Raw genomic sequence first — 25311 nt, 5'->3', positions numbered from 1 at the left:
CCCCACGCAGGTGTTTATCTGCAAAATGGTGAGAACATCTTTATTTTTCATCGAGTTTAAGGCCAGAAGGGACCATCTGAACATCTAGTCTAACCTCCTGTATAACACAGGCCACTGCATTTCACCCAGATACTCCTAGGTTTGAGCCCAAAGATGCACTTAGAGTAAAGCATTTCAGTCCTCAGGAGAATAAACTATTGTGTGTCACAGGTAGAAAGCAGGAGCGAGTAAGGTATCACCAATGCCCAAGGGCCCCACAGTGGCAGGGAACTGATTACTTGAGAGATGCCTTGATAATCCTGGCAGGTGATCCACGCTCCATGCTTCAGAGGAAGAGGAATATCCCTCAAGGTCCCTTTTTGCCAACCTGACCTGGGGGGAAATTCCTTCCTGACCCCAAATCTGACAATTGGTTTGATCCTGAACACGTGGAAAAGACACACCAGTCAGATATCTTTGAAAGAGGTTTCTCTGTATCACCTCAGAAGACTGGTCCAGCCCATCCAGTGACACATATCCCTCTGTAGCTAATGTCTGATGCTTCAGAGGAGGGCAAGAAACAAAACAAAGCAAAACAAAACACAAAGATGGGGGCTTCCCAGAATTCCTTCCTGACCCCTGCAGGTCACTGGCTGAAGCCCTGAAGCAAGAGATCTGATTATAGTCATTGTCTTACTGCAAAGTTGTGACTGTTACATGTATGTTGATGGCAATCCCGTCCTTTATCTTCTTGCCAAGGAGCTGGTCGCTAATGTTTGTATAAAGCGTGTTATAGATGTAAAATCCCCGACAAGTGCCAGCTTTGAGTACAAGACAGTAAAATGCTCCTTTCCCACACTTCTCCTAACTAAGATTGTCTTTTCTACTGGATCACTCTCTTCACAACTATTTACCACAGCTCTATTTTTATACATCTTTTTTCCTTGACAATATTTCCAATTTCTCTCGGTCCCTTTTCCATGATGTCTCTCCTCATGATATTCAGATCCCCTCCCTGTGGCAGATACTGCAGCTCCAGGCAGTATCTTTGGGAATCACTATATTAAAGCTATGAATGGTTTATGTTCTACTGCATGTTGGAGGGTTACCACAGCTCCTCCAGGAAGAAAAAACACTGAGTGTGTGTGTGGGGTGGATGGGTGGGTGGGTGGGTGGTTAAGATGAATCACTGAGATTATAAACAACTCCAGAAAGGTAAAAACCTTCAGGGTGGTTTATACAGATTGGTTCAAACTGGGTTACCAGAGACCAAGAGACAAAGGAGGACTTCTGATATGAAAGGCTGAGTTTAAAAAGACTCAGGGCCTTCATTTTGATTCTGCAAATGGGCAGGACCTTCTGTCCATAGGGATCCCAACACTGTATTGTTGGAGGGATGTTGGTCTACCAGGCTGCCCATGAGGAAGATGGGTGAATTCTGGTATGATCACCAAGTGTGGAGGAATTTTTATTGTTTTTAATGTTTTCTCTGTCATACTTTTATCTAGGAATAAGGTCTAATCTGTTGAGAGAGAGCTGCGTGGTAATTTGTAACTACTAGCAATGCCCTGCTCATAGCCCTTGGGGAGAAAGCACAGCATGGGGGCTGGCCTGTAGGGAGACTGGTTTGCTGCGGGTATCACAGTGGAAGGCAGGGGACTGTGCAGTCTTAAAAACCCCTCACCGCAAGGAGATGGGACAGGGGTTTCCCACCCAGAGACAGGTGACGGGAGGAGGCCTGAGTAGGCACTCCTGGAGTGGATCACCGGAGGGTGGGGGTGGATGGGGATACAGATGTCGTTTCTCTGAAAATGTGAAGGTCCCTAGCCAGTATCATCTCCAGATTTCATGGCTGGGCTATTCCACTGCCAGATAGTTAATGAAATATTCAATGAGAGAGGAGTTAACAGGCACCCTTGGCCACCCCACCCAGCCTGGTATCGCCCCTCACCCTGACACCCTGCAGCCCCCCTGCTATTGCAGAAGCATTTCACACAGTGACACCAATCAGGACCCACCTCTGCGCTGTGCCCTGGCACTTCGCACCTGCGCCCCCAGGATGATTAAGACCAGGCAGAGCAGGGCCCCCAGGATAATGCAGATGACCACGGGCACCGTGACTCTCCCACCGTTGGTCGGAGGGTGGTGCGGGGGAGCTGGATGGAAATGAACATGCGACATGAGAGATTAGCCTGTGAGAGTCGGGGGAGTCCAGGGAGCTCCCCAGTTATTCATTGCAGGGCCCAGGACAGCAGAGTAATGGGCTGGGACACAGTCTGTGCACCATGGGGGCAGCTCACAGCATGCTGTTTAAATCATGGGCCCTGCTCTGTCAGCTGGAGCCAGCAGACAGGAATCCTCTGGCTCAGCATGGCCTTCAGCTCCCGCCCGGGTGTCATTCGCCCTCAGGTATCACAGGCCATGGAAAAAAGAAAAGGAGTACTTGTGGCACCTTAGAGACTAACCAATTTATTTGAGAATAGGGAGAGTGGTCACTTTGGATAAGCTATTACCAGCAGGAGAGTGAGTTTGTGTGTTTATGGGGGTGGGGGGGGTGAGAAAACCTGGATTTGTGCTGGAAATGGCCCACCTTGATTATCATGCACATTGTAGGGAGAGTGGTCACTTTGGATAAGCTATTACCAGCAGGAGAGTGAGTTTGTGTGTGTGGTTTTTGGAGGGGGGTGAGGGGGTGAGAGAACCTGGATTTGTGCAGGAAATGGCCCAACTTGATTATCATACACATTGTGAAGAGAGTGGTCACTTTGGATGGGCTATTACCAGCAGGAGAGTGAGTTTGTGTGTGGGGGGGGGGGGGGAGGGTGAGAAAACCTGGATTTGTGCTGGAAATGGCCCAACTTGATGATCACTTTAGATAAGCTATTACCAGCAGGACAGTGGGGTGGGAGGAGGTATTGTTTCATGGTCTCTGTGTGTATATAATGTCTTCTGCAGTTTCCACGGTATGCATCCGATGAAGTGAGCTGTAGCTCACGAAAGCTCATGCTCAAATAAATTGGTTAGTCTCTAAGGTGCCACAAGTACTCCTTTTCTTTTTGCGAAGACAGACTAACAAGGCTGTTACTCTGAAACAGGCCATGAAAAGGAGCTCCTTCCCCCAGGCTGCAGCTTGCAGCTCATCCGCTGTGACCCAGCCCCAGGGAAATTTAACCCTTGATGGGAGGAGGGGGATGCTTTAACTGGGGTATTTGGAAAATCTGTCCTCTCTGTCAGACCTGCAAAATTAAAGGGAGGAAACTTGGAACCTGTAGTAGGGGGCAGGTGACATGTTTGTTCCCGGGGGGATCCTCACCTCTGAGAGTCCCCGGTTGTTTCCAGCTGTCACCTCCACAAACTCCCTCACAGCAGCACAAGACCTGTTTGTTCGTGATTGGGGGGGGGGGGGGGGAGAAGGAGGGAGAAAGGAGTCCAGGAGAGCTGGCTCTCTTTTAAAGAATCCTTACTGAGGTTACAGGGACAAACCATCCCGATTTGTAGAAAAAATAGTAAATATGGCAGGCGACCAGCTTGGCTTAACAGTGAAATCCTTGCTGATCTTAAACACAGAAAAGAAGCTCACAAGAAGTGGAAGATTGGACAAATGACCAGGGAAGCGTATAAAAATATTGCTCAGGGATGCAGGAGTGAAATCAGGAGGGCCAAATCACACCTGGAGTTGCAGCTAGCAAGAGATGTTAAGAGTAACAAGAAGGGTTTCTTCAGGTATGTTAGCAACAAGAAGAAAGTCAAGGAAAGTGTGGGCCCCTTACTGAATGAGGGAGGCAACCTAGTGACAGAGGATGTGGAAAAAGCTAATGTACTCAATGCTTTTTTTGCCTCTGTCTTCACGAACAAGGTCAGCTCCCAGACTATTGCACTGGGCAGCACAGCATGGGGAGGAGGTGACCAGCCCTCTGTGGAGAAAGAAGTGGTTCGGGACTATTTAGAAAAGCTGGATGAGCACAAGTATCCACTGCATCCGAGAGTGCTAAAGGAGTTGGCAGATGTGATTGCAGAGCCATTGGCCATTATCTTTGAAAACTCATGGCGATCGGGGGAAGTCCCGGACAACTGGAAAAAGGCTAATGTTGTGCCCATCTTTAAAAAAGGGAAGAAGGAGGATCCTGGGAACTACAGGCCAGTCAGCTCACCTCAGTCCCTGGAAAAATCATGGAGCAGGTCCTCAAGGAATCAATTCTGAAGCACTTAGAGGAGAGGAAAGTGATCAGGAACAGTCAGCATGGATTCATCAAGGGCAAGTCATGCCTGGCTAATCTCATTGCCTTCTATGACGAGATAACTGGCTCTGTGGATGAGGGAAAAGTGGTGGACGTGTTGTTCCTTGACTTTAGCAAAGCTTTTGACATGGTCTCCCACAGTATTCTTGCCAGCAAGTTAAAGAAGTATGGGCTGGATGAATGGACTATAAGGTGGATAGAAAGTTGGCCAGATTGTCGGGCTCAATGGGTAGGGATCAATGGCTCCATGTCTAGTTGGCAGCCGGTATCAAGTGGAGTGCCCCAAGGGTCGGTCTTTGGGCCGGTTTTGTTCAATATCTTCATAACTGATCTGGAGGATGGTATGGATTGCACCCTCAGCAAGTTTGCAGAGGACACTAAACTGAGAGGAGAGGTAGATATGCTGGAGGGTAGGGATAGGATACAGAGCGCCCTAGATAAATTACAGGATTGGACCAAAAGAAATCTGATGAGGTTCAACAAGGACAAGTGCAGAGTCCTGCACTTAGGATGGAAGAATCCCATACACCGCTACAGACTAGGGACCGAATGGCTCAGTAGCAGTTCTGCAGAAAAGGACCTAGGGGTTACAGTGGACGAGAAGCTGGATATGAGTCAACAGTGTGCCCTTGTTGCCAAGAAGGCAAATGGCATTTTGGGATGTATAAGTAGGGGCATTGCCAGCAGATCGAGGGACGTGATCGTTCCCCTCTATTCGACACTGGTGAGGCCTCATCTGGAGTACTGTGTCCAGTTTTGGGCCCCACACTACAAGAAGGATGTGGAAAAATTGGGAAGAGTCCAGCGGAGGGCAACAAAAATGATTAGGGGACTGGAACACATGACTTATGAGGAGAGGCTGAGGAAACTGAGATTGTTTAGTATGCGGAAGAGAAGAATGAGGGGGGGATTTGATAGCTGCTTTCAGCTACCTGAAAGGGGTTTCCAAAGAGGATGGATCTAGACTGTTCTCAGTGGTAGCTGATGACAGAACAAGGAGTAATGGTCTCAAGTTGCAGTGGGGAAGGTTTAGGTCGGATATTAGGAAAAATTTTTCACTAGGAGGGTGGTGAAACACTAGAATGTGTTACCTAGGGAGGTGGTGGGATCTCCTTCCTTAGAAGTTTTTAAGGTCATGCTTGACAAAGCCCTGGCTGGGATGATTTAGTTGGGGATTGGTCCTGCTTTGAGCAGGGGGTTGGACTAGATAACCTCCTGAGGTCCCTTCCAACCCTGATATTCTATGACTCTATGATTTGGGACCGAAGTCCCTTGTGCTCTGTGCAGCAATGAGGACTCTCATAACAAACCAGCACAGTGGGGCCTGTGATGGATGCAGGGGCTATGTGGGCTGATGCCTGAGCCAGTCTGACCCCACAAAGGTTCCACCCCTCAACATCCAGGATGCTCCAGCACACAGGAGATGGGAGGGCCTGGTCTGGGACCAAAGGGGATGGGTGGGCTAAACCATCCTTTTCCCTGAATATTACAGCATGTAGCAGAAACATCTCCTGTCACTCACCTGAGCAATTCACGGCAGCATCTTCCTTATGACCACAGTTGCTCTCACCCCAGGGCTTGGCAGGACAGTCCCAGAGAGATGACTCTGTCCCTCTGCAATTCAACGTCTCCACCCAGATGGGACCAGTCCCCTCGCCGAATGCAGCCTCGCCCGGGGCAGATACAGCAGAGCCACAGCCCAGTTGTTGACACAAAACATTAGCATCTGCCATGTCCCAGGAGTCATCACAAATTGTTCCCCAGGAGCCAAGGTACCAAACCTCCACTCTCCCCGAGCATCTGTCCTCTCCTCCCACGACACGTAACTTGTCCTGGTCTGGAAATACAGAAACCTCACATGTTACTGGAACAGCTGGGAAAGTCCTTAGGGACCACGAGGGAGACAGTGAGAAGCAGAGATACCTGTGCAGCTTGGAGAGTTTGGGCATTCGGCAAACAGGGTCTGAGTTGGTTTTGGTTTTTTTCCTATGGAGAGAAAAAGCTGAGGTGAATGCACTGGGCTGTGTGTGTGATGTGGGAGTAGAATTTATCTGTATTTTAAACCCCTAATTTCAGCACTGTCTGAACCAAAATGTGAACTCTGGGTCATTTAATACCTAATTAATTTGCTATTCAGCTGTTACTCAGACACACAGGCCGACATGCACCCAGACTTGTGGGGGATTCCAGTTCTGACCCAAACTGCACAGCCTGGGTCCATCTCTGAGTGTTCATCCCAAAAGGATTAATAACCACAGAGCTGCCTCATGACGGCCTCTAGGGAGAGGCTTTTCTCGGCTCTCAGACTACCTTATCGCAGTGTCTAACACCGGTCTCTTTTAAAATTAATTGATTAAATTCCATGTTTGTTGTTAATCAGACAAATGCTTGTTCTTATAAAACATCATGAAAATATATTTGTATCTTGTGTTGAGAATTTAAATCTGCCTACACTGAGATGTGAACAACAACAGAAGTTCTATCCTAACCCTTCAATTAATTAAACACATCGTGTACATGTGGGTTTGCACACGCACATGCAGGTAGTTTCAGAATTACCAGTGCAAGAAATATGGGTCTCTTCTGCTCGGTTATCACACGACTTTGGATCCCAAGGGTCTGACAGGCACTGCCAGAGGGAGCTGTGCTGCTCACTGCATGCAACGTGGTCCAACCACATGGGACCAGAACCTGCTCCATATTCAAAGTCACTTGCAATCTGCCCTTTGTCCCCACAGTTCAGCTGTTTGCAGACAATTGCTGGGGTGACTCCAGAAATCTGATTGGAGCAAACACTGCCCCACGACCCATTGTAGAAAACCTCCAGCCGCCCAGCACAGTCACTGTTGCTCACCAGCCTCAGATCTGTGAACTCTAGAAGAAAATGCAGAAAAAGGGAATTTAAATCATTTGATTCTGAAATGAACTGGGGTGTGAAGAGTGAAATCCCAGCGATTGCTAACGATCCTGTGCATCATTCTGCAGGAGCAACTGCTAGAGAACCAGTCCAAGAGTAAGAGACTCTTTTAGACACCACAGGCCCCTTCGAAATACAGTGGGCATCTCTGGAAGGCCACCATTTAGCAGCAGCTACATAGAGATTGTAATAGATAAAGGCCGGGAAGGATTATGACATTGGCAGGCCAGATGCCAGCTCTTGCCCAGGCTGCAGGCCTTGGCTGAAAACTTACAATCTTGTAGCTGGAGACCAGGCAGGGTCACATGTGTGTTAGTTTTGCTGAAAACAGGTATTAGTCTTGGAAGAATTATTGAGTGTTTAGACTTTATGAAATGCTGGTTAGTTGCTGCAGGCATTAATCTCACTTGTAATGTCTGTGGTCCATGCTACAAGAACATATGCAAGTTTTGCTTTATAACTGAAAATGTTTGCTCTGAACTTGTGAACTCAGGCACGGGAATGATCCCCGCCGCCCATCCCCTGCATGTAGTACATGCAGAAGGTCTTATCCCATTGCTTTGAAGGCTGGAAGAGGGAAATAAAAATAATAGATGGGAAGATTTTTCATCTTTTTGGCTGTTTGAACTCTGACAGAGCTAAAGAAACCAAACTGAAGCCCGAGACCCCAAGGGGTTACCCTTGGATCAGCGCTGAAGGACATTTGGAATTGACAGATCACTACAACTCTGTCACTCCGAGGATATAAATGGTAACTCATTTGTGTGTAGATGATTGCTTGCTTTAACCGTGTAAACAACCCTTTTATTTCTTTTTCCTAATGAATAAACCTGTATATAGTTTATTACAGGATTGGCCACAGGCATTGTCTTTGGTGTAAGATCCAGGGTACCAAGTGATCTGAGTAAGTGGCTGGTCTCTTGGGATTGGAAGAAACCTGAATGTGATGTGATTTTTGGTGTAAGTGACCACTTATCACTAAGTCCAGTTTGTTTGGGTGACAATAGCCTGGAGAGTCTAAGGGGACGGTCTGTGACTCCATGGTAAGATAGAAAAGGAGTACTTGTGGCACCTTAGAGACTAACCAATTTATTTGAGCATGAGCTTTCATGAGCTACAGCTCACTTCATCAGATGCATGCCGTGGAAACTGCAGCAGACTTTATATATACACAGAGAATATGAAAAAATACCTCCTCCCAACCCATTGTCCAGCTGGTAATAGCTTATCTAAAGTGATCATCAGGTGGGCCATTTCCAGCACAAATCCAGGTTTTCTCACCCTCCACCCCCCCACACAAATTCACTCTCCTGCTGGTGATAGCCCATCCAAAGTGACAACTCTTTACACAATGTGCATGATAATAAAGTTGGGCCATTTCCTGCACAAATCCAGGTTCTCTCACCCCCTCACCCCCCTCCCAAAAACCACACACACAAACTCACTATCCTGCTGGTAATAGCTCATCCAAAGTGACCATTCTCCCTACAATGTGCATAATTAAGGTGGGCCATTTCCAGCACAAATCCAGGTTTTCTCACATCCCCCCCACCCCCATACACACACAAACTCACTCTCCTGCTGGTAATAGCTCATCCAAACTGACCACTCTCCAAGTTTAAATCCAAGTTAAACCAGAACATCTGGGGGGGGAGGGTAGGAAAAAACAAGAGGAAATAGGCTACCTTGCATAATGACTTAGCCACTCCCAGTCTCTATTTAAGCCTAAATTAATAGTATCCAATTTGCAAATGAATTCCAATTCAGCAGTTTCTCGCTGGAGTCTGGATTTGAAGTTTTTTTGTTTTAAGATAGCGACCTTCATGTCTGTGATTGCGTGACCAGAGAGATTGAAGTGTTCTCCGACTGGTTTATGAATGTTATAATTCTTGACATCTGATTTGTGTCCATTTATTCTTTTACGTAGAGACTGTCCAGTTTGACCAATGTACATGGCAGAGGGGCATTGCTGGCACATGATGGCATATATCACATTGGTGGATGTGCAGGTGAACGAGCCTCTGATAGTGTGGCTGATGTTATTAGGCCCTGTGATGGTGTCCCCTGAATAGATATGTGGGCACAATTGGCAACGGGCTTTGTTGCAAGGATAAGTTCCTGGGTTAGTGGTTCTGTTGTGTGGTATGTGGTTGTTGGTGAGTATTTGCTTCAGGTTGCGGGGCTGTCTGTAGGCAAGGACTGGCCTGTCTCCCAAGATTTGTGAGAGTGTTGGGTCATCCTTTAGGATAGGTTGTAGATCCTTAATAATGCGTTGGAGGGGTTTTAGTTGGGGGCTGAAGGTGACGGCTAGTGGCGTTCTGTTATTTTCTTTGTTAGGCCTGTCCTGTAGTAGGTAACTTCTGGGAACTCTTCTGGCTCTATCAATCTGTTTCTTTACTTCTGCAGGTGGGTATTGTAGTTGTAAGAAAGCTTGACAGAGATCTTGTAGGTGTTTGTCTCTGTCTGAGGGGTTGGAGCAAATGCGGTTGTATCGCAGAGCTTGGCTGTAGACGATGGATCATGTGGTGTGGTCAGGGTGAAAGCTGGAGGCATGCAGGTAGGAATAGCGGTCAGTAGGCTTCCGGTATAGGGTGGTGTTTATGTGACCATTGTTTATTAGCACTGTAGTGTCCAGGAAGTGGATCTCTTGTGTAGACTGGACCAGGCTGAGGTTGGTGGTGGGATGGAAATTGTTGAAATCATGGTGGAATTCCTCAAGGGCTTCTTTTCCATGGGTCCAGATGATGAAGATGTCATCAATATAGCGCAAGTAGAGTAGGGGCTTTAGGGGACGAGAGCTGAGGAAGCGTTGTTCTAAATCAGCCATAAAAATGTTGGCATACTGTGGGGCCATGCGGGTACCCATAGCAGTGCCGCTGATCTGAAGGTATACATTGTCCCCAAATGTGAAATAGTTATGGGTAAGGACAAAGTCACAAAGTTCAGCCACCAGGTTAGCCGTGACATTATCGGGGATAGTGTTCCTGACGGCTTGTAGTCCATCTTTGTGTGGAATGTTGGTGTAGAGGGCTTCTACATCCATAGTGGCCAGGATGGTGTTATCAGGAAGATCACCGATAGATTGAAGTTTCCTTAGGAAGTCAGTGGTGTCTCGAACGTAGCTGGGAGTGCTGGTAGCGTAGGGCCTGAGGAGGGAGTCTACATAGCCAGACAATCCTGCTGTCAGGGTGCCAATGCCCGAGATGATGGGGCGCCCAGGATTTCCAGGTTTATGGATCTTGGGTAGTAGATAGAATATCCCAGGTCGGGGTTCCAGGGGTGTGTCTGTGCGGATTTGATCTTGTGCTTTTTCAGGAAGTTTCTTGAGCAAATGCTGTAGTTGCTTTTGGTAACTCTCAGTGGGATCATAGGGTAATGGCTTGTAGAAACTCGTGTTGGAGAGCTGCCGAGCAGCCTCTTGTTCATATTCCGACCTATTCATGATGACAACAGCACCTCCTTTGTCAGCCTTTTTGATTATGATGTCAGAGTTGTTTCTGAGGCTGTGGATGGCATTGTGTTCTGCACGGCGGAGGTTATGGGGCAAGTGATGCTGCTTTTCCACAATTTCAGCCCGTGCACGTCGGCGGAAGCACTCTATGTAGAAGTCCAGTCTGCTGTTTCGACCTTCAGGAGGAGTCCACCTAGAATCCCTCTTTCTGTAGTGTTGGTAGGGAGGTCTCTGTGGATTAGTATGTTGTTCAGAGGTATTTTGGAAATATTCCTTGAGTCGGAGACGTCAAAAATAGGATTCTAGGTCACCACAGAACTGTATCATGTTCGTGGGGGTGGAGGGGCAGAAGGAAAGGCCCCGAGATTGTGCCCACATATCTATTCAGGGGACACCATCACAGGGCCTAATAACATCAGCCACACTATCAGAGGCTCGTATACCTGCACATCCACCAATGTGATATATGCCATCATGTGCCAGCAATGCCCCTCTGCCATGTACATTGGTCTCTACGTAAAAGAATAAATGGACACAAATCAGATGTCAAGAATTATAACATTCATAAACCAGTCGGAGAACACTTCAATCTCTCTGGTCACGCAATCACAGACTTGAAGGTCGCTATCTTAAAACAAAAAAACTTCAAATCCAGACTCCAGCGAGAAACTGCTGAATTGGAATTCATTTGCAAATTGGATACTATTAATTTAGGCTTAAATAGAGACTGGGAGTGGCTAAGTCATTATGCAAGGTAGCCTATTTCCTCTTGTTTTTTCCTACCCTTCCCCCCCCAGATGTTCTGGTTTAACTTGGATTTAAACTTGGAGAGTGGTCAGTTTGGATGAGCTATTACCAGCAGGAGAGTGAGTTTGTGTGTTTATGGGGGTGGGGGGGATGTGAGAAAACCTGGATTTGTGCTGGAAATGGCCCACCTTAATTATGCACATTGTAGGGAGAATGGTCACTTTGGATGAGCTATTACCAGCAGGATAGTGAGTTTGTGTGTGTGGTTTCTGGGAGGGGGGTGAGGGGGTGAGAGAACCTGAATTTGTGCAGGAAATGGCCCAACTTTATTATCATGCACATTGTGTAAAGAGTTGTCACTTTGGATGGGCTATCACCAGCAGGAGAGTGAATTTGTGTGGGGGGGTGGAGGGTGAGAAAACCTGGATTTGTGCTGGAAATGGCCCACCTGATGATCACTTTAGATAAGCTATTACCAGCTGGACAATGGGTTGGGAGGAGGTATTTTTTCATATTCTCTGTGTATATATAAAGTCTGCTGCAGTTTCCACGGCATGCATCTGATGAAGTGAGCTGTAGCTCACGAAAGCTCATGCTCAAATAAATTGGTTAGTCTCTAAGGTGCCACAAGTACTCCTTTTCTTTTTGCGAATACAGACTAACACGGCTGTTACTCTGAAACATGGTAAGATAGATACAGTGATCCAGGACTAAGTTCCCTCTGAGCTGTGTGGCCATATGGACGCACAGAAGGCTATCAAAGGCCACATAGGCAAGCAGCCACAGAGGCCTAGACTGGAGAGGCACCTCTTTCCCAGCCCCAGAGCTGCTGCAGTAGGGAGAGGTGCCTCTCCCCTGGCCCCAGGCTGCTGCAGCAAGAGAGTCCTTGGGGGAGTCCTCTCTTCCTGCTGCAGACCCAGGGCAGCCAGAACTACAAACCCCTCATCCCTGGCCCCACCCCAGAGCTCGCACCCCCAGCCAGAGCCCTCACCCTGTGCACAGCCACCCTTTGCCCCAGCCCTGAGCTGCCTCCCACATTCTGAACCCCTCAGCTCCAACTCCACCACACATCACCTCTAGACTGGTGCACAGAACAAAATTCATTCCGCACATGGATGTAAAAAGTAGAGGGAACAATGGTCCAGGAGTTCACATCTGTTACCCTCTTGGTGAAATCTACTTATAGAACACACCAGCAATTTGGGGTATTGCCTTGTTTCTCACCATCTGCCCAGAGGTGGGCACTCAGTGCCGTGAGCCGCTCCAGACAGTGTGACAGGGATCATGAGATCAAATAATTTGAGCTTCTGTAAAACAGCTGCATAGAGCCTAATAACTTGAGTTTGATGTAAGTATAGCTTCCAGAAAGGCATCCAGTCTAGACAGGAAGACTTCAAGAGATGCAGAATGCACCATTTCCCTGGTAGTTTGTTCTGATGGTTAATCACCCTCCCTGTTAAAAACCTGGGCCTTATTTCTGATCTGAATTTGTCTGCTTTCAGCTTCTAGCCATCAACTCTTGTTCTGCCTTTCTGCATTAGTTTAAAGAGCATTCAAAGGGAAATCTTGCAATATCTCCAACACCTCTGGGTGGGAGCTGAGGACTTTCCATTGGAGACCCTGGTAGGTAGTTACACAAGGGAAAGGGAGGCAGAGACAGTCAGTGAGAGTATCATTCTCAGCAATCTCCTTCAACATCTGCCCCCTCCATTTAATCCCCTGGTAACCAGGCTCACGTGAGCATTCCCAGAACAGACCTGAGCAGAGAACTCCCGCGTCCTCTTTGTGTCTGCAGTTGTGCTGGCCCCAGCCCCCGGAACGACACGCCCAGAGATCGGATTCATTCCCAGAGCAGTTCACATCGTCCAGCCAGATCTGCCCGGATCCTTGCCCATAATGAGCAGAGACAGTTGCATTGATGGCACGTCCACATCCCAGTTGTTTGCAAACGACATAGGAGTCTGACAGATCCCAGGAATCATCACAGACAGTCCCCCAGCTGCCATTGTAATAAATCTCCACTCTCCCGGCACAACGACCTGCCCCATTCACCAGTCTGATCTGCCGGCTTCCTGCAGGGATAGATCCCAGCTGTTAATATGTATTTTCCTACTGAACAGAAAATGTTTCACATAATCATAGAATATCAGGGTTTGAAGGGACCTCAGGAGGTCATCTAGTCCAACCCCCTGCTCAAAGCAGGACCAATCCCCAACTAAATCATCCCAGCCAGGGCTTTGTCAAGCCTGACCTTAAAAACTTCTAAGGAAGGAGATTTCACCACCTCCCTAGGTAACACATTCCAGTGTTTCACCACCCTCCTAGTGAAAAAGTTTTTCCTAATATCCGACCTAAACCTCCCCCACTGCAACTTGAGGCCATTACTCCTCGTTCTGTCATCTGCTACCACTGAGAACAGTCTAGATCCATCCTCTTTGGAACCCCATTTCAGGTGGCTGAAAGCAGCTATCAAATCCCCCCTCATTCTTCTCTTCCGCATACTAAACAATCTCAGTTTCCTCAGCCTCTCCTCATAAGTCATGTGTTCCAGTCCCTTAATCATTTTTGTTGCCCTCCGCTGGACTCTCTCCAATTTTTCCACATCCTTCTTGTAGTGTGGGGCCCAAAACTGGACACAGTACTCCAGATGAGGCCTCACTAGTGTCAAATAGAGGGGAACGATCACGTCCCTCAATCTGCTGGCAATGCCCCTACTTATACATCCCAAAATGCCATTGGCCATCTTGGCAACAAGGGCACACTGTTGACTCATATCCAGCTTCCAGTCCACTGTTACCCCTAGGTCCTTTTCTGCCAAACTTCTGCCGAGCCATTCGGTCCCTAGTCTCTAGCGGTGCATGGGATTCTTCCATCCTAAGTGCAGGACTCTGCACTTGTCCTTGTTGAACCTCATCAGATTTCTTTTGGCCCAATCCTGTAATTTGTCTAGGGCCTTCTGTATCCTATCCCTACTCTCCAGCGTATCTACCTCTCCTCCCAGTTTAGTGTCATTTTTGTGAGATTTGGAAATGAATCACCTGAGCAAACGACACCGACGTCCGCAGCAATTCCTGCCTGGGCTGTCTCAGACATGGAGTTGTCACAGAGAGTCAGACGAGTCTCATTTCCTGCACACTGGACCCTTCTCAGCCCCACAGGGCCCATTCCTTGCTCAGACTTCGGGGGGTTGTAAGCTTTCTCAGCGACTCCGCACTGGAGCTCCCTGCACACCACGCTGGCATCGTTCATGTCCCACTGGTCATCCAGCACTCTGCCCCACACACCACGGAGGGAAATCTCAACTCTCCCATCACACCGGCTCTCTCCGTTCAGCAGTCTGAGTGATTCAGAGCGACCTGGGCTCAGGAGAGATGGGAAATACACTGAATAACAATCTCTCTTATACACTAGAAATAATGCACATGAAATTGTGGACTATTTCTCAATAAGAAGGTATAAGCCAGTGATCAGAGTGTGTCACAGTGTTAAAGGGAACAACCTCTGTCAGAAGACACTTATTCCTATGAATCCATAAGTGCAAGGTGCTATAAGGATTGTAAAACTCTGAGCTTGACACAAGGGCTTGCCAACAGACTCTCTAAATGAGTGAGCGAGGGAATTCCTGCAGATTACTGATTGGGAAAATAGTCTCTCTGTGTGGTGGTGGAATGGCTGCTGAGGTTTGTAGTCACTTTATCCAGGCTTAAATGCTGGAAGCCAGTGAACGGTGTCTGCACAAGCACTGAGCAGGTGGGTTGTGAATGATTTAGGCAAGTTTGCCTTGAAGGATTTTGGCCAATGGAAGAGCAGGGTTCACGGTGGTCAGGAACAGGTTATTGTTGGTAAATTCCCTTAGTTCCCTCTGATCTTTGCTCAGTAGGTGGCAACTTTCTTGGTTCACGTGGATCCAGTGCAGGAGCTCCTAGTGTTAGATGGTTCCCGGCACTGGTGGTTCTAACTGGAGCTGTCCCCTGAAGTGTGGTGTCATCTCTCAGTCCAACGTGAGATTCCAGCTGATCATTTCATAGGACAAGAAGCAGGTTGTGTGTGGGGCGGGGAAGGGGACGTTCTCTGTTGGTGAATATTGTGACTCCCTTGGGATGTGAATCTCAGTCTTTGCGTGTGTCTCAGAATCCGAGAGTCCGACATCAGCGTGGTAAGTTAGGAATTACTCCCCGAGTTCAGACCCAGGTGCAGCCAGGAGAGACTGACAATGTTAAAAGACAACAGCAGAGTCAGTGCAGGGCACACCCACTGGCTGTGTCGGGTACAGTATGTACTAGTATGGCAATCTGACGGGTGCAGTGTGTGCGCACTGGGTCCAACCAGCTCAAGGATCTTGGTAGCCAAATAACATTTCAAGGCTAAGAGTGAAATCCTGGCCCCACTGACGGCAATGGTAAAACCTCCATTGACTTCAGCGGAGCCAGGAGTTCACCCTAAGACTGGACCAGGAGACTGCCTGCATGCAGCTAGTGTAGTGCAGGGGTGTAGCCATGCGTGGGCTGTGGCCCACCCAGTGATCATCCAGGCCCACCCAAATCAGGGCCGGAGCCCCCCGAATCCACAGGCTGGGACTCCCACCCCCAGCTCAGTGTCCGTCAGCCTGGCCGCATCTTTCTTCTGCCAGCGCCATGCGCTGCTTCCCTGGTCTCTGACCCAAGCACTAGCCCTGCAGGGGGTGTGCCTCGTGAGGGCAGGTCTGGGTGGGGCTAGTGCTGGGGCCAGAGACCGGGGCAGCAGCTCCCGGCACCGGCAGGAAAGGGACGTGGCTGGGCTGACGGACACTGAGCCAGGGTCGGGAAGGGTGAGCAGAGCTTGAGCCCTAGTGGGACCCCACTTTGCCCAAAAGGCACGCCTAGGTGACCAGATGTCCCGATTTTATAGGGACAGTCCTGATATTTGGGTCTTTTTCTTATATAGGCGCCTATTACCTCCCACCACTTGTCCAGTTTTTCACATTTCCTATCTGGTTACCTGTGTGCCCTGGGCAGCCTCAGATTTTGGTGCCTGCTGAGTGGTAAGGGCTGGCTGGAAGGGGTGGAGGGAGGAGAGCCCCCCTCCCTCCTGTCCCCTTCCCAGGGCACCGGATTCCTCCTGCACCCCAACCTCTGCTCCTCCAGTCACTGCCCACCCCCAAAAGCTGGGGCCCACCCAAGTTTCCTGTCCTAGGTATGCCACTAGTGTAGTGTGAGGGCAGAGAGTAGATCTGGGGCTTTCCGATCACGGCAGATGGAGCTCGTATAGAAGGCACCAGGTGTTCTTCCTTAGAAGGGATTCTCCTTCCAGCAACTGTAGGAAAAAATCAGCATCTTCATGTGCTGAGGAGTTCCCTATGAGAACCAGGGTCTGGGCTGGGTAGCTAGTTAGGAGAGGCAGGGCAGGGCTGCAGGCAATTCAGTTAGGAATGTCCGTAGCAGCCTCTGTGAGAAGCATGAGAACTGCGAGGTTTTTTGCCTCCAGGGTACAAAGGTATCAGTTGTAAAGAGGAGAGTAGACGTCTGTTGAGAGTTCTGGGCAGGGCCACATAGGCTTAGTCATGGTGTGTAATGGCACCAGTGGGATCTGGGATCTGTGGGGGGCAGTCCTGGAAGCTACGTGTCCATTATTAGGAAGAAGGTTGAAATCCAGGGCTTCTGCAGTAGCTTTCTATCTATCGAAGGACCCCAGTTCCAGCCAGGCAAGAAGCCCTGTGGAGACTCTGTACATGGATCTGAAGATGGGGCAGAGAGGGGAGCTGAAACTTCACTAAGCAGGAAGGGTCCCTGTGGTGAGGGGAGAAGCAGATGATCACAATGGCCTTTTTGGGTCTTAAAACTCTATGGATCTATACACCCATAAGACGGTCTCCATTTAGCCACAAGAGAACCAGCTTGGCTGGCCATTAAAATTAATTTTCTAGTCAATTATTTTCTTGCAGGGCCATGGCCACTTTCAGTGCCCAGGATGGATAAATTGGGGTTGTGCAGCATCAGGCTGTTGCTTGTATGATCCCTGCCTCATTCACTTTAGAAACTGGAAGGCCTGTGGAGAACGAGCAGGGGAGCGCAGGAAGAACTAGGATGCTCTTGTTAAGAGCTGTGACCGTCATTCAGTACAGCTCAGTTCTGTTCCTGCCTCTGCTGCAGATTTCACAGGTGATGCTGAGCAGGTCTCTGAAGCCAGTTTTTATGGGGTCTGATTTGCAGAAGTACTGAGTATTCACAACTGCTGCTCGGGTCAAGACAAGATGTGGCTGCTCCGTTCTTCTGCAGTCAGGCAGCATGGTCGGGTGGAATGAGCACAGGGCTGCGAGTCAAAACACTGAATTTTATCCTGTCTCCGCTGATGACTCACTGGGTGGCCTTGGGCAAGTCACTTGGCTTTTCTCTCTCCATTTCACCGTCTGTAAAATGGAGCTGTGACATTGCACTCTATAGGATTTTGTGAAAGTATGCTGATGAGTGTGAATATAATGTAACTGAAATATGCTTCGTGCAAAAGGTCTTTTGTAAGGTATAATTGCAAAGTTTATAATCTACTGAGTGTGGTCATCCTATTTGTATAAATGTATCACTCGTGTATCTGAAACTAGAAATTTGAAATATAATTCTGAGGTCCTATTGTAGTTATGCACAGTGTGGGCCATTCATGGTGGTTTGGAATCTTAATGGCTCCCATTAACCAGGAGAATCGACTGTAGATGGCTCTGTTTTACTTCTAAATCTTCCTGTATACTGGCAAGCAGGTAATGAAGTCTTACAGTGACGTGTGATCTTGGCACCTGAACTCGAATCCATCTTTAACCTGGTGCTTTTCCATTGAAAAGGAGGGGTGGGAACCCAGAGAGGAACAAAGGATTCCCGCCTTATGCAAAAGATATATAAGTGGGTGGAAGAGAACAAACTGGGCAGCCATCATGAGAAATCCCCTCGCTATCACCTGAGCTGGAACAAGGGCTGTACCAGGGAAAGGATTGTACCTATGCTAGGTAGGCATCCAGTCTGTGAAAGAAACTTATTGAAACATCTCTGAAGGTGAGATTTTATCTGTATTAGGCTTAGCTTTGCATGTTTTATTTTATTTTACTTGGTAATTCACTTTGTTCTGTCTGTTATTACTTAGAACCACTTAAATCCTACTTTCTGTATTTAATAAAATCACTTTTTACTAATTAATTAACCCAGAGTATGTATTAATACCGGGGGGGGGGGGGAGAACAGCTGTGCATCTCTCTCTCTGAGTGTTATAGAGGGCAGACAATAAGCTTTATTGAGGGTGAAACGGATTTATTTGGGGTTTGGACCCCATTGGGGGTTGGGCATCTGAGTGTTAAAGACAAGAACACTTCTAAAATTGCTTTCAGTTAAGTCTGCAGCTTTGGGGCACGTGCTTCAGACCCTGGGTCTGTGCTGGAGGAGACTGGCATGTCTGGCTCAGCTAGACATGGTGCTGGAGTCCTAAGCTGGCAGGGAAAGCAGGGCAGAAGTAGTCTTGGCACATCACGTGGCAGCCCCCAAGGGGTTTCCGTGATCCAACCTGTCACAGGAGATAATAATAATACTTACCCCCCTACTTCCCTGGAGTTTGGTGAGGCTTTATTAATGTCTGGAGCGTACTTTGAACACATAAAGCGCTGCAGAAATGGTGAGTACTCTCGAGAATCAGGCCTGGAGGGTCTCAGGTTGCTGCCCAATCACCCCAAATAAGTAGCAAGTTGGGAATTTTGGCTTTAATCGTTGTAAGTACAATTTTCAAAAGCAGCTAAATGATGTAGGAGCTTAAGTGCCATTTTCAGAAGTGACTTAGGTAGCAAGAGGGAGAAGTCTGTATGGTTCTTGGGCTCCTATGTTACTAGAGAAAATAGGATTTAAGTCTCCAAGTCACTTAGGCCTTTTGAAAATGTTATTCTTGGGCTTCTAAGTGCCTAAGTCACTTTTGAAATGGACCTCATAAGAGTCTGCTATCTCCTGGGGTGTTATGAAGACAAATTCATTAATGTTTGTGGTGCATTCTCACACTACTGTAACGAGCACAATAGAAAAGCCAATGAAGAAATGAATAATTCTGTATTCAGTGCAGCGTTTGTACGGTCTGTAGAGTGAATAAGGCCCTGGGTCACAGCTTGAATGAGGAGGATAAAAAGAAATATTCTACAGCTCCTCCATCCCCTGAGCACCATCTTCCCTGTGCACTGAAGGAGGCAGGAGCTGGGGGTAGGTGAGATTAATAGGATACGTTCATGCGATTAGACTGTATCATAATGTATATGCAGAAGGGAGGGTGAGGGACTGAATTAACATGATATAGATAACTTTAATTCTGGTATTTTCTAATTCTTGTGCCTTTGACTTTGACTAAATGAACTAAATAATGCTGTTTATTTTTTTATTTATTTATTTTTATAAAAGCTAAATATTAGAGCAGATCAACAACCCAAAATTTTTCCTGTGAAGTATTTTGAATGCAGTATTTCAATTTTTAAACAGATCTGAGATACTGGGATGTGGAAATGGAATGAAAATTTTTGTTTAGACTCTCACTAATATATTGATTCATTTCAACTTCTGGAAAATGAAACATTCAGTTTTCCATTCCAGTTTTTGGATGTACAGGTTTGCCACTTCCTCCCCCTTTCTATTTTTTCACACAATCAGAGTAATAGGATTTGAAGAGACCTCAGGAGGTCCTCTAGTCCAATCCCCTGCTCATCTTTTCTGCCACTTTAAAAAGTTAGAAAAAGGTAAAAATGTGTAAGAAAGTAAGAAAGCAGGGGAAAAAAATCTTTGGAGTTTTTTCAATTGGAAAGGTGTGAAAAAAGTAAAAAAAAACTCAGTGAGTGAAAGCACTACTTTCTCTGTTCTGTGCTACCAGAAATACCCCCAGGAACTCACGTGAGAGAAAGGAAATGCTGATTTTGAGCAGTTTATAATTCAGCCAAACCTGGAAGGAATCTCACTGCAGGAGGAGAAGGCACCTCCCTGGCCCCAGCACTGACCCCTTCCCAAATTGCAAAGGCTCCAGCCATCAAGGAAGGTGCAAGAGCTTCTCAAGAAGGTGCCGAGAATATTTTATCATAGAAAGTGTGAAGCAAGCTCTATATTGGGAGTCACTACCAGCTTCCCCCCTAATTACTATTGGAGAAGGCTGGGGACAGTGAATCGGTGACATTGATGTAACCCAAAGGACAAAGTGCTGTCCCTGCTCCGCTGCCCCGCGTCAGGACAGAGTTGCTGATGTTTTTACTGGAGAATCCAAGGCTTTCCCCAGTCACAATTGTTCTTTTGTGATGATATTATTGACTTAAATGTTATCTTTAATACATTTACTGTTATTTTCTGTGCTTTAGGATCTAGCTCCCCCTCCCCTTGCTGTGTCCTGAGGTTCCCCTACTCTGGGGCAGCATCACACACTGAGGGGCAGGTGTCCTTAATCCAGCATCTCTCTTGCACTTACCTGAGCAAATCACACCGGCATCATTGTCGTGTGAGCACTGAGAGGCCCCCAGGGCAGTAACAGGGCAATGGCCCAAATGGGTTTCAGTCCCTTTGCAGTGAAATGTGTCTGTCCAGACAGAGCCAGTTCCCTTCCCAAAATACCCTTCTCCTGGGGCTGATACAGCGAATCCGCAGTCCAGCTGACGACAGAGAACGTTGGCGTCTGATAAATCCCAGCGTGAGTCACAGAGGGTTCCCCAGGCACCAAGAACCTGGATCTCCACCCTCCCTGAGCAGGCTGTGCTGCCGTTCACCAGCCGGAACCCTGTGAGCCCAGGGGAGAAGGGAGAAGGGGTTTAGAGAGGGAGCATTTAAGATATTTTATATTAAATAATAAAGAAAAGGAAAGTTGGGGGGATTGAACCCATTCCCATTATATTGAGTTGTTTAGGTTTTACTGGAAGCTGATAGCAGCTTTGTTATCCCAGCTCCCTACAGAGTGAGATCATATTTTTGCTGCACCTGACTCTCGAATACACATCACTGGGATTTTAGAGACATTGTGCCAAATTCTTACGTGAGCATATGACACTTGCATCATTTGCATGTGAGCACGTCTGACTCCCGTGTGATATCCTGGGACAGTACACGAGGTGTGACTCATTCCCTACACACTGGAATTCCTCAGTCCAGATTGGTCCATGTCCTTCTCGGAAATGAGCTCCTCCTGGGATAGATAGAGCTGTTCCACACTCTAGTCCATTACAGATAACACTGGCAGCTTTGAGATCAAAGTGTGCATCACAGATTGTAGCCCAAGTGTCTCCATGTCTTACTTCCACACGTCCTGAGCAGGCACTGTCCCCTCCAACCAGCTGGAGCTGAATATGTCCTAGAAAGCCAATGAAGGATGAAAATTACAAAGGAGCCTTAGGGAATTCGTTGTTCCACTGCCTTAGAACTTTGGCCAAAAACCCATCCTGGTGCAGTGGGACAGTGCAGGCAGCAATTAGACATTTTTTAAAAAAAACAATGAACAACAAATGGAGAGAAGGGAGTTCGATAGCAATCGATATACATTGGAAGTTCTGAGATGTAGAAAATTGATAAGGGAAGCTACAGCTAACAGGGAATGCTCCACAGTTGGCAGGGCTAGGAACAATAATGACCATTGTTTTCATTATATTAGGAGTAAAGACAAACAAAACAAACAAACCCTAACAAAGGTGTAGCCCATTACAAATGGAAATGGTAAAATAGTTTATAATGATGCAAATAAGGCAGAAGTGTTCAATAAACATTTCTGGTTTTGGATAAAAGCAGGATGTGTATTCATACTATGTGAAGAGGGTGAACCACTCTGCAGTCTGTTGGTAACTAGGGAGGATGTTAAACAGTACCTAGTAGGGATAAACTTATTTAAAAACCAGCAGGCCTGAATAGCTTATAAAATCTTTGAATAAATAGAAATGTGGGACTGGAAGGAACCTCACGAAGTCATCTAGTCCATCCCCCCACACCAAGAGAGGTTTAAGCATACCTACTCCATCCCTGATAGATGTTTGTGTAACTTGTTCTTCAAAGTCACCAATGACGTGTGTGACGGGTATGGTCACAGAGACCCTCGTGGGACTGTCACCTCATATTCTGAAATTACCTCTGAGCCCATTTTCCCTGCCAGACTGGGACTCCAGAACGCTGCCTTGTTGAGCCAGACATGCTAGCCTGCTGCAACACAGACCCAGATCTGGTCCACACCCCAAAAGCTGCAGACTTCAACCAAAAACTGCTCAGCAGGTCACCTTTCTCCAGCACCCAGACACGCAGTTCCCAATGGGATCCAAATAAATCCCTTTTACTCTGTATAAAGCCTATACAGGGTAAACTCATAAATTGTCCGCCTTCTATAACACTGATAGAGAGATATGCACAGCTGCTTGCTCCCCCAGGTATTAATCACTTACTCTGGGTTTATGAATAAACAAAAGTGATTTTATTAAGAATAAAAGTAGGATTTAAGTGGTTTCAAGTAATAACAGACAGAACAAAGTAAGTCATCCAGCAAAATAAATCAAAAACGCGCAAGTCTAAGCCTAATACATTAAGAAACTGATTACAGGTAAAATCTCACCCTCAGAGATGTTCCAATAAGCTTCTTTCCCAGACTAGACTCCTTTCTAGTCTGGGCCCAATCCTGCCCTCGGTACAGTCCTTATTAGTTCCACCAGACATCTGAGGTGGAAAACAGGGGCTCTCTCATAACTGGCACCCCCGTCTGTCCTGCTCCACCCCTTTTTATAGCTTTGGAACAAGGTGGGAATCTTTTGTCCCTGCCCCTCCTTCTAAATGGAAAAATACCAGATTTAAGATGGATGTCCTGTGAGACCTCATTGTTGATTACCCACAGGCTGGCCCACAAGTAGGAAGGCTTGCAGGTAAATAAACCATCTACAACCAATTGTCCTAGTCAATGGGAGCCATCAAGATTCTAAACCACCATTAATGGCCCACGCTTTGCATAATTACAATTGGACCTCAGAGTTATGCTTCATATTTCTAGCTTCAGATACAACAGTGATACATATATACAAATAGGAGGAATATATTCAGTAGGTTATAACTTTTGTTATGAGACCTTACAAGAGACCTTTTGCATAAAGCATATTCCAATTACATCATATTCACACTCATAAGCATATTTCCATAAAACATATGGAGTGCAACGTCACAACGGGGATTCCACAACCTCCCTTGGTACCTTGTTCCAGTACTTAACTATCCTTATCATGAGAAAGCTTTTCCTAATATCTGACCTGACTCTCCCTTGCTTCAATTTAAATGGATTATTTCTTGTCCTACCTACCCATCGTAGAAAGAGAGCCTCAAACTGGACACACTGCTCCAGCTGAGGCCTCACTAGTGCTGAGTACAGCAGGACAATTATCTCACCTGTCTTACACATGATGATTCTGTTAATAAAATCGAGAATGACATTTCCTGTTTTCAAAACAGCATCACCCATTTCAGTCTGTGATCCAACATAACCCCAGAACATTTTCTGCAGTACTGCTGCCTAGGCAGTTATTCCCCATTTTGGATTTTTTGCTTTTGATTGTTCCTTCCTAAGTCTAGTACTTTGTACGTGTCTTTACTGAATTTTAATTTACTGATTTCAAACCAATTCTGCAATGTATCAAGGTCATTATGAATTCTAATACTCTCACCAAAGAGCTTGTGACCCCTCCCAGGTTTGTGTCATTCACACATTTTATGAGTTTATTCTCTACTCCATCATCCAAACCATAACAATACAGAGCTCTCCCATGGGCCAGCTGGTGTCCCAATAGCCAGCTGGCCTGGGAGTCTCAAAGCTCTGGGGTCCCCAGTCTGGGGCAGTAATAACAGCCAGAACAAAGTAGGTCACAAAGCAAAGCAAAACAAAACAAAACACACAAGTCTAAGCCTAATACATTAAGAAACTGATTACAGGTAATATCTCACCCTCAAAGATGTTCCAATAAGCTTCTTTCACAGACTAGACTCCTTCCTAGTCTGGGCCCAATCCTTTCCCCTAGTACAGTCCTTGTTAGAGCCAGTAGACATCTCAGGTGGTAAGCAGGGGTTTTCTCATGACTGGCCACCTTCTTTTTCCTGCTTCACCCCCTTTTATAGCTTTGGCAAAAGGCGGGAATCTTTTGCCTATTTGGATCCCCACCCCTGCTTCTAAATGGAAAAGTACCAGATTTAAGATGGATTTCATTATCAGGTGACATGGTCATATGTCACTGTAAGACCCCTAGTCTCCATGCCCCATGGGCTGGCCCACACTTACAGAGCAAGGTTTCAAGTAACTAAGGCCATTTACAACTGACTGTTTCTGGAGCACCCTTAATGGCCACCACTTAATATGTTTACATCAGTGATACAAGTTTATATCTTATTCTCCTAACTCCAGATATAGAAATAATACATGCAAACAAATAGGATGAACACACTTAGTAGATTACAAAATTTCTAATAAAAAGAAAAGGGGTACTTGTGGCACCATGGAGACTAACAAATTTATTAGAGCATAAGCTTTCGTGAGCTACAGCTCACTTCATCGGATGCATACAGTGGAAAATATAGTGGGGAGATTTTATATACACAGAGAACATGAAACAATGGGTGTTACCATATAGACTGTAACAAGAGTGATCAGGAAAGGTGAGCTATCACCAGCAGGAGAGCAGGGGGAGGGAAACCTTTTGTAGTAATAATCAAGGTGGGCCATTTCCCACTTTACAAGAACGGTATGAGGGGATATAAACAAGGGGAAATAGTTTTACTTTGTGTAATGACACATCCACTCCCAGTCTTTATTCAAGCCGAAGTGAATTGTATCCAGTTTGCAAATTAATTCCAATTCAGCAGTCTCTCATTGGAGTCTGTTTATGAAGTTTTTTTGTTGAAGAATTGCCACTTTTAGGTCTCTAATCGAGTGACCAAAGAGATTGAAGTGTTCTCTGACTGGTTTTTGAATGTTATAATTCTTGACGTCTGATTTGTGTCCATTTATTCTTT

The 25311-nt window shown here is 46.7% G+C and overlaps 1 protein-coding gene across 1 annotated transcript in view; it reads right to left on the bottom strand.

Annotated features, from left to right (window-relative positions):
- LOC311526468 (antigen WC1.1-like) overlaps positions 1 to 25311 on the bottom strand; it is a gene marked incomplete at both ends in the record, with an annotated part of 60549 nt that overhangs the window by 5300 nt on the left and 29938 nt on the right. The window contains 9 exon segments of the mRNA XM_084639559.1: positions 1998 to 2141; positions 2144 to 2171; positions 3181 to 3215; positions 5740 to 6054; positions 6141 to 6203; positions 6777 to 7091; positions 13090 to 13404; positions 14371 to 14688; positions 20768 to 21073. Coding sequence (XP_084495685.1) covers positions 1998 to 2141; positions 2144 to 2171; positions 3181 to 3215; positions 5740 to 6054; positions 6141 to 6203; positions 6777 to 7091; positions 13090 to 13404; positions 14371 to 14688; positions 20768 to 21073 — 1839 coding nt within the window.

This window comes from Lepidochelys olivacea (genome assembly GCF_965140295.1).
Source record: "Lepidochelys olivacea isolate rLepOli2 genome assembly, chromosome: 1".
NCBI classification, from domain to species: Eukaryota; Metazoa; Chordata; order Testudines; family Cheloniidae; genus Lepidochelys; species Lepidochelys olivacea.
The sequence above is the reverse complement of the archived record's forward strand: the minus strand, read 5'-3'. Positions and strand labels throughout refer to the sequence as shown.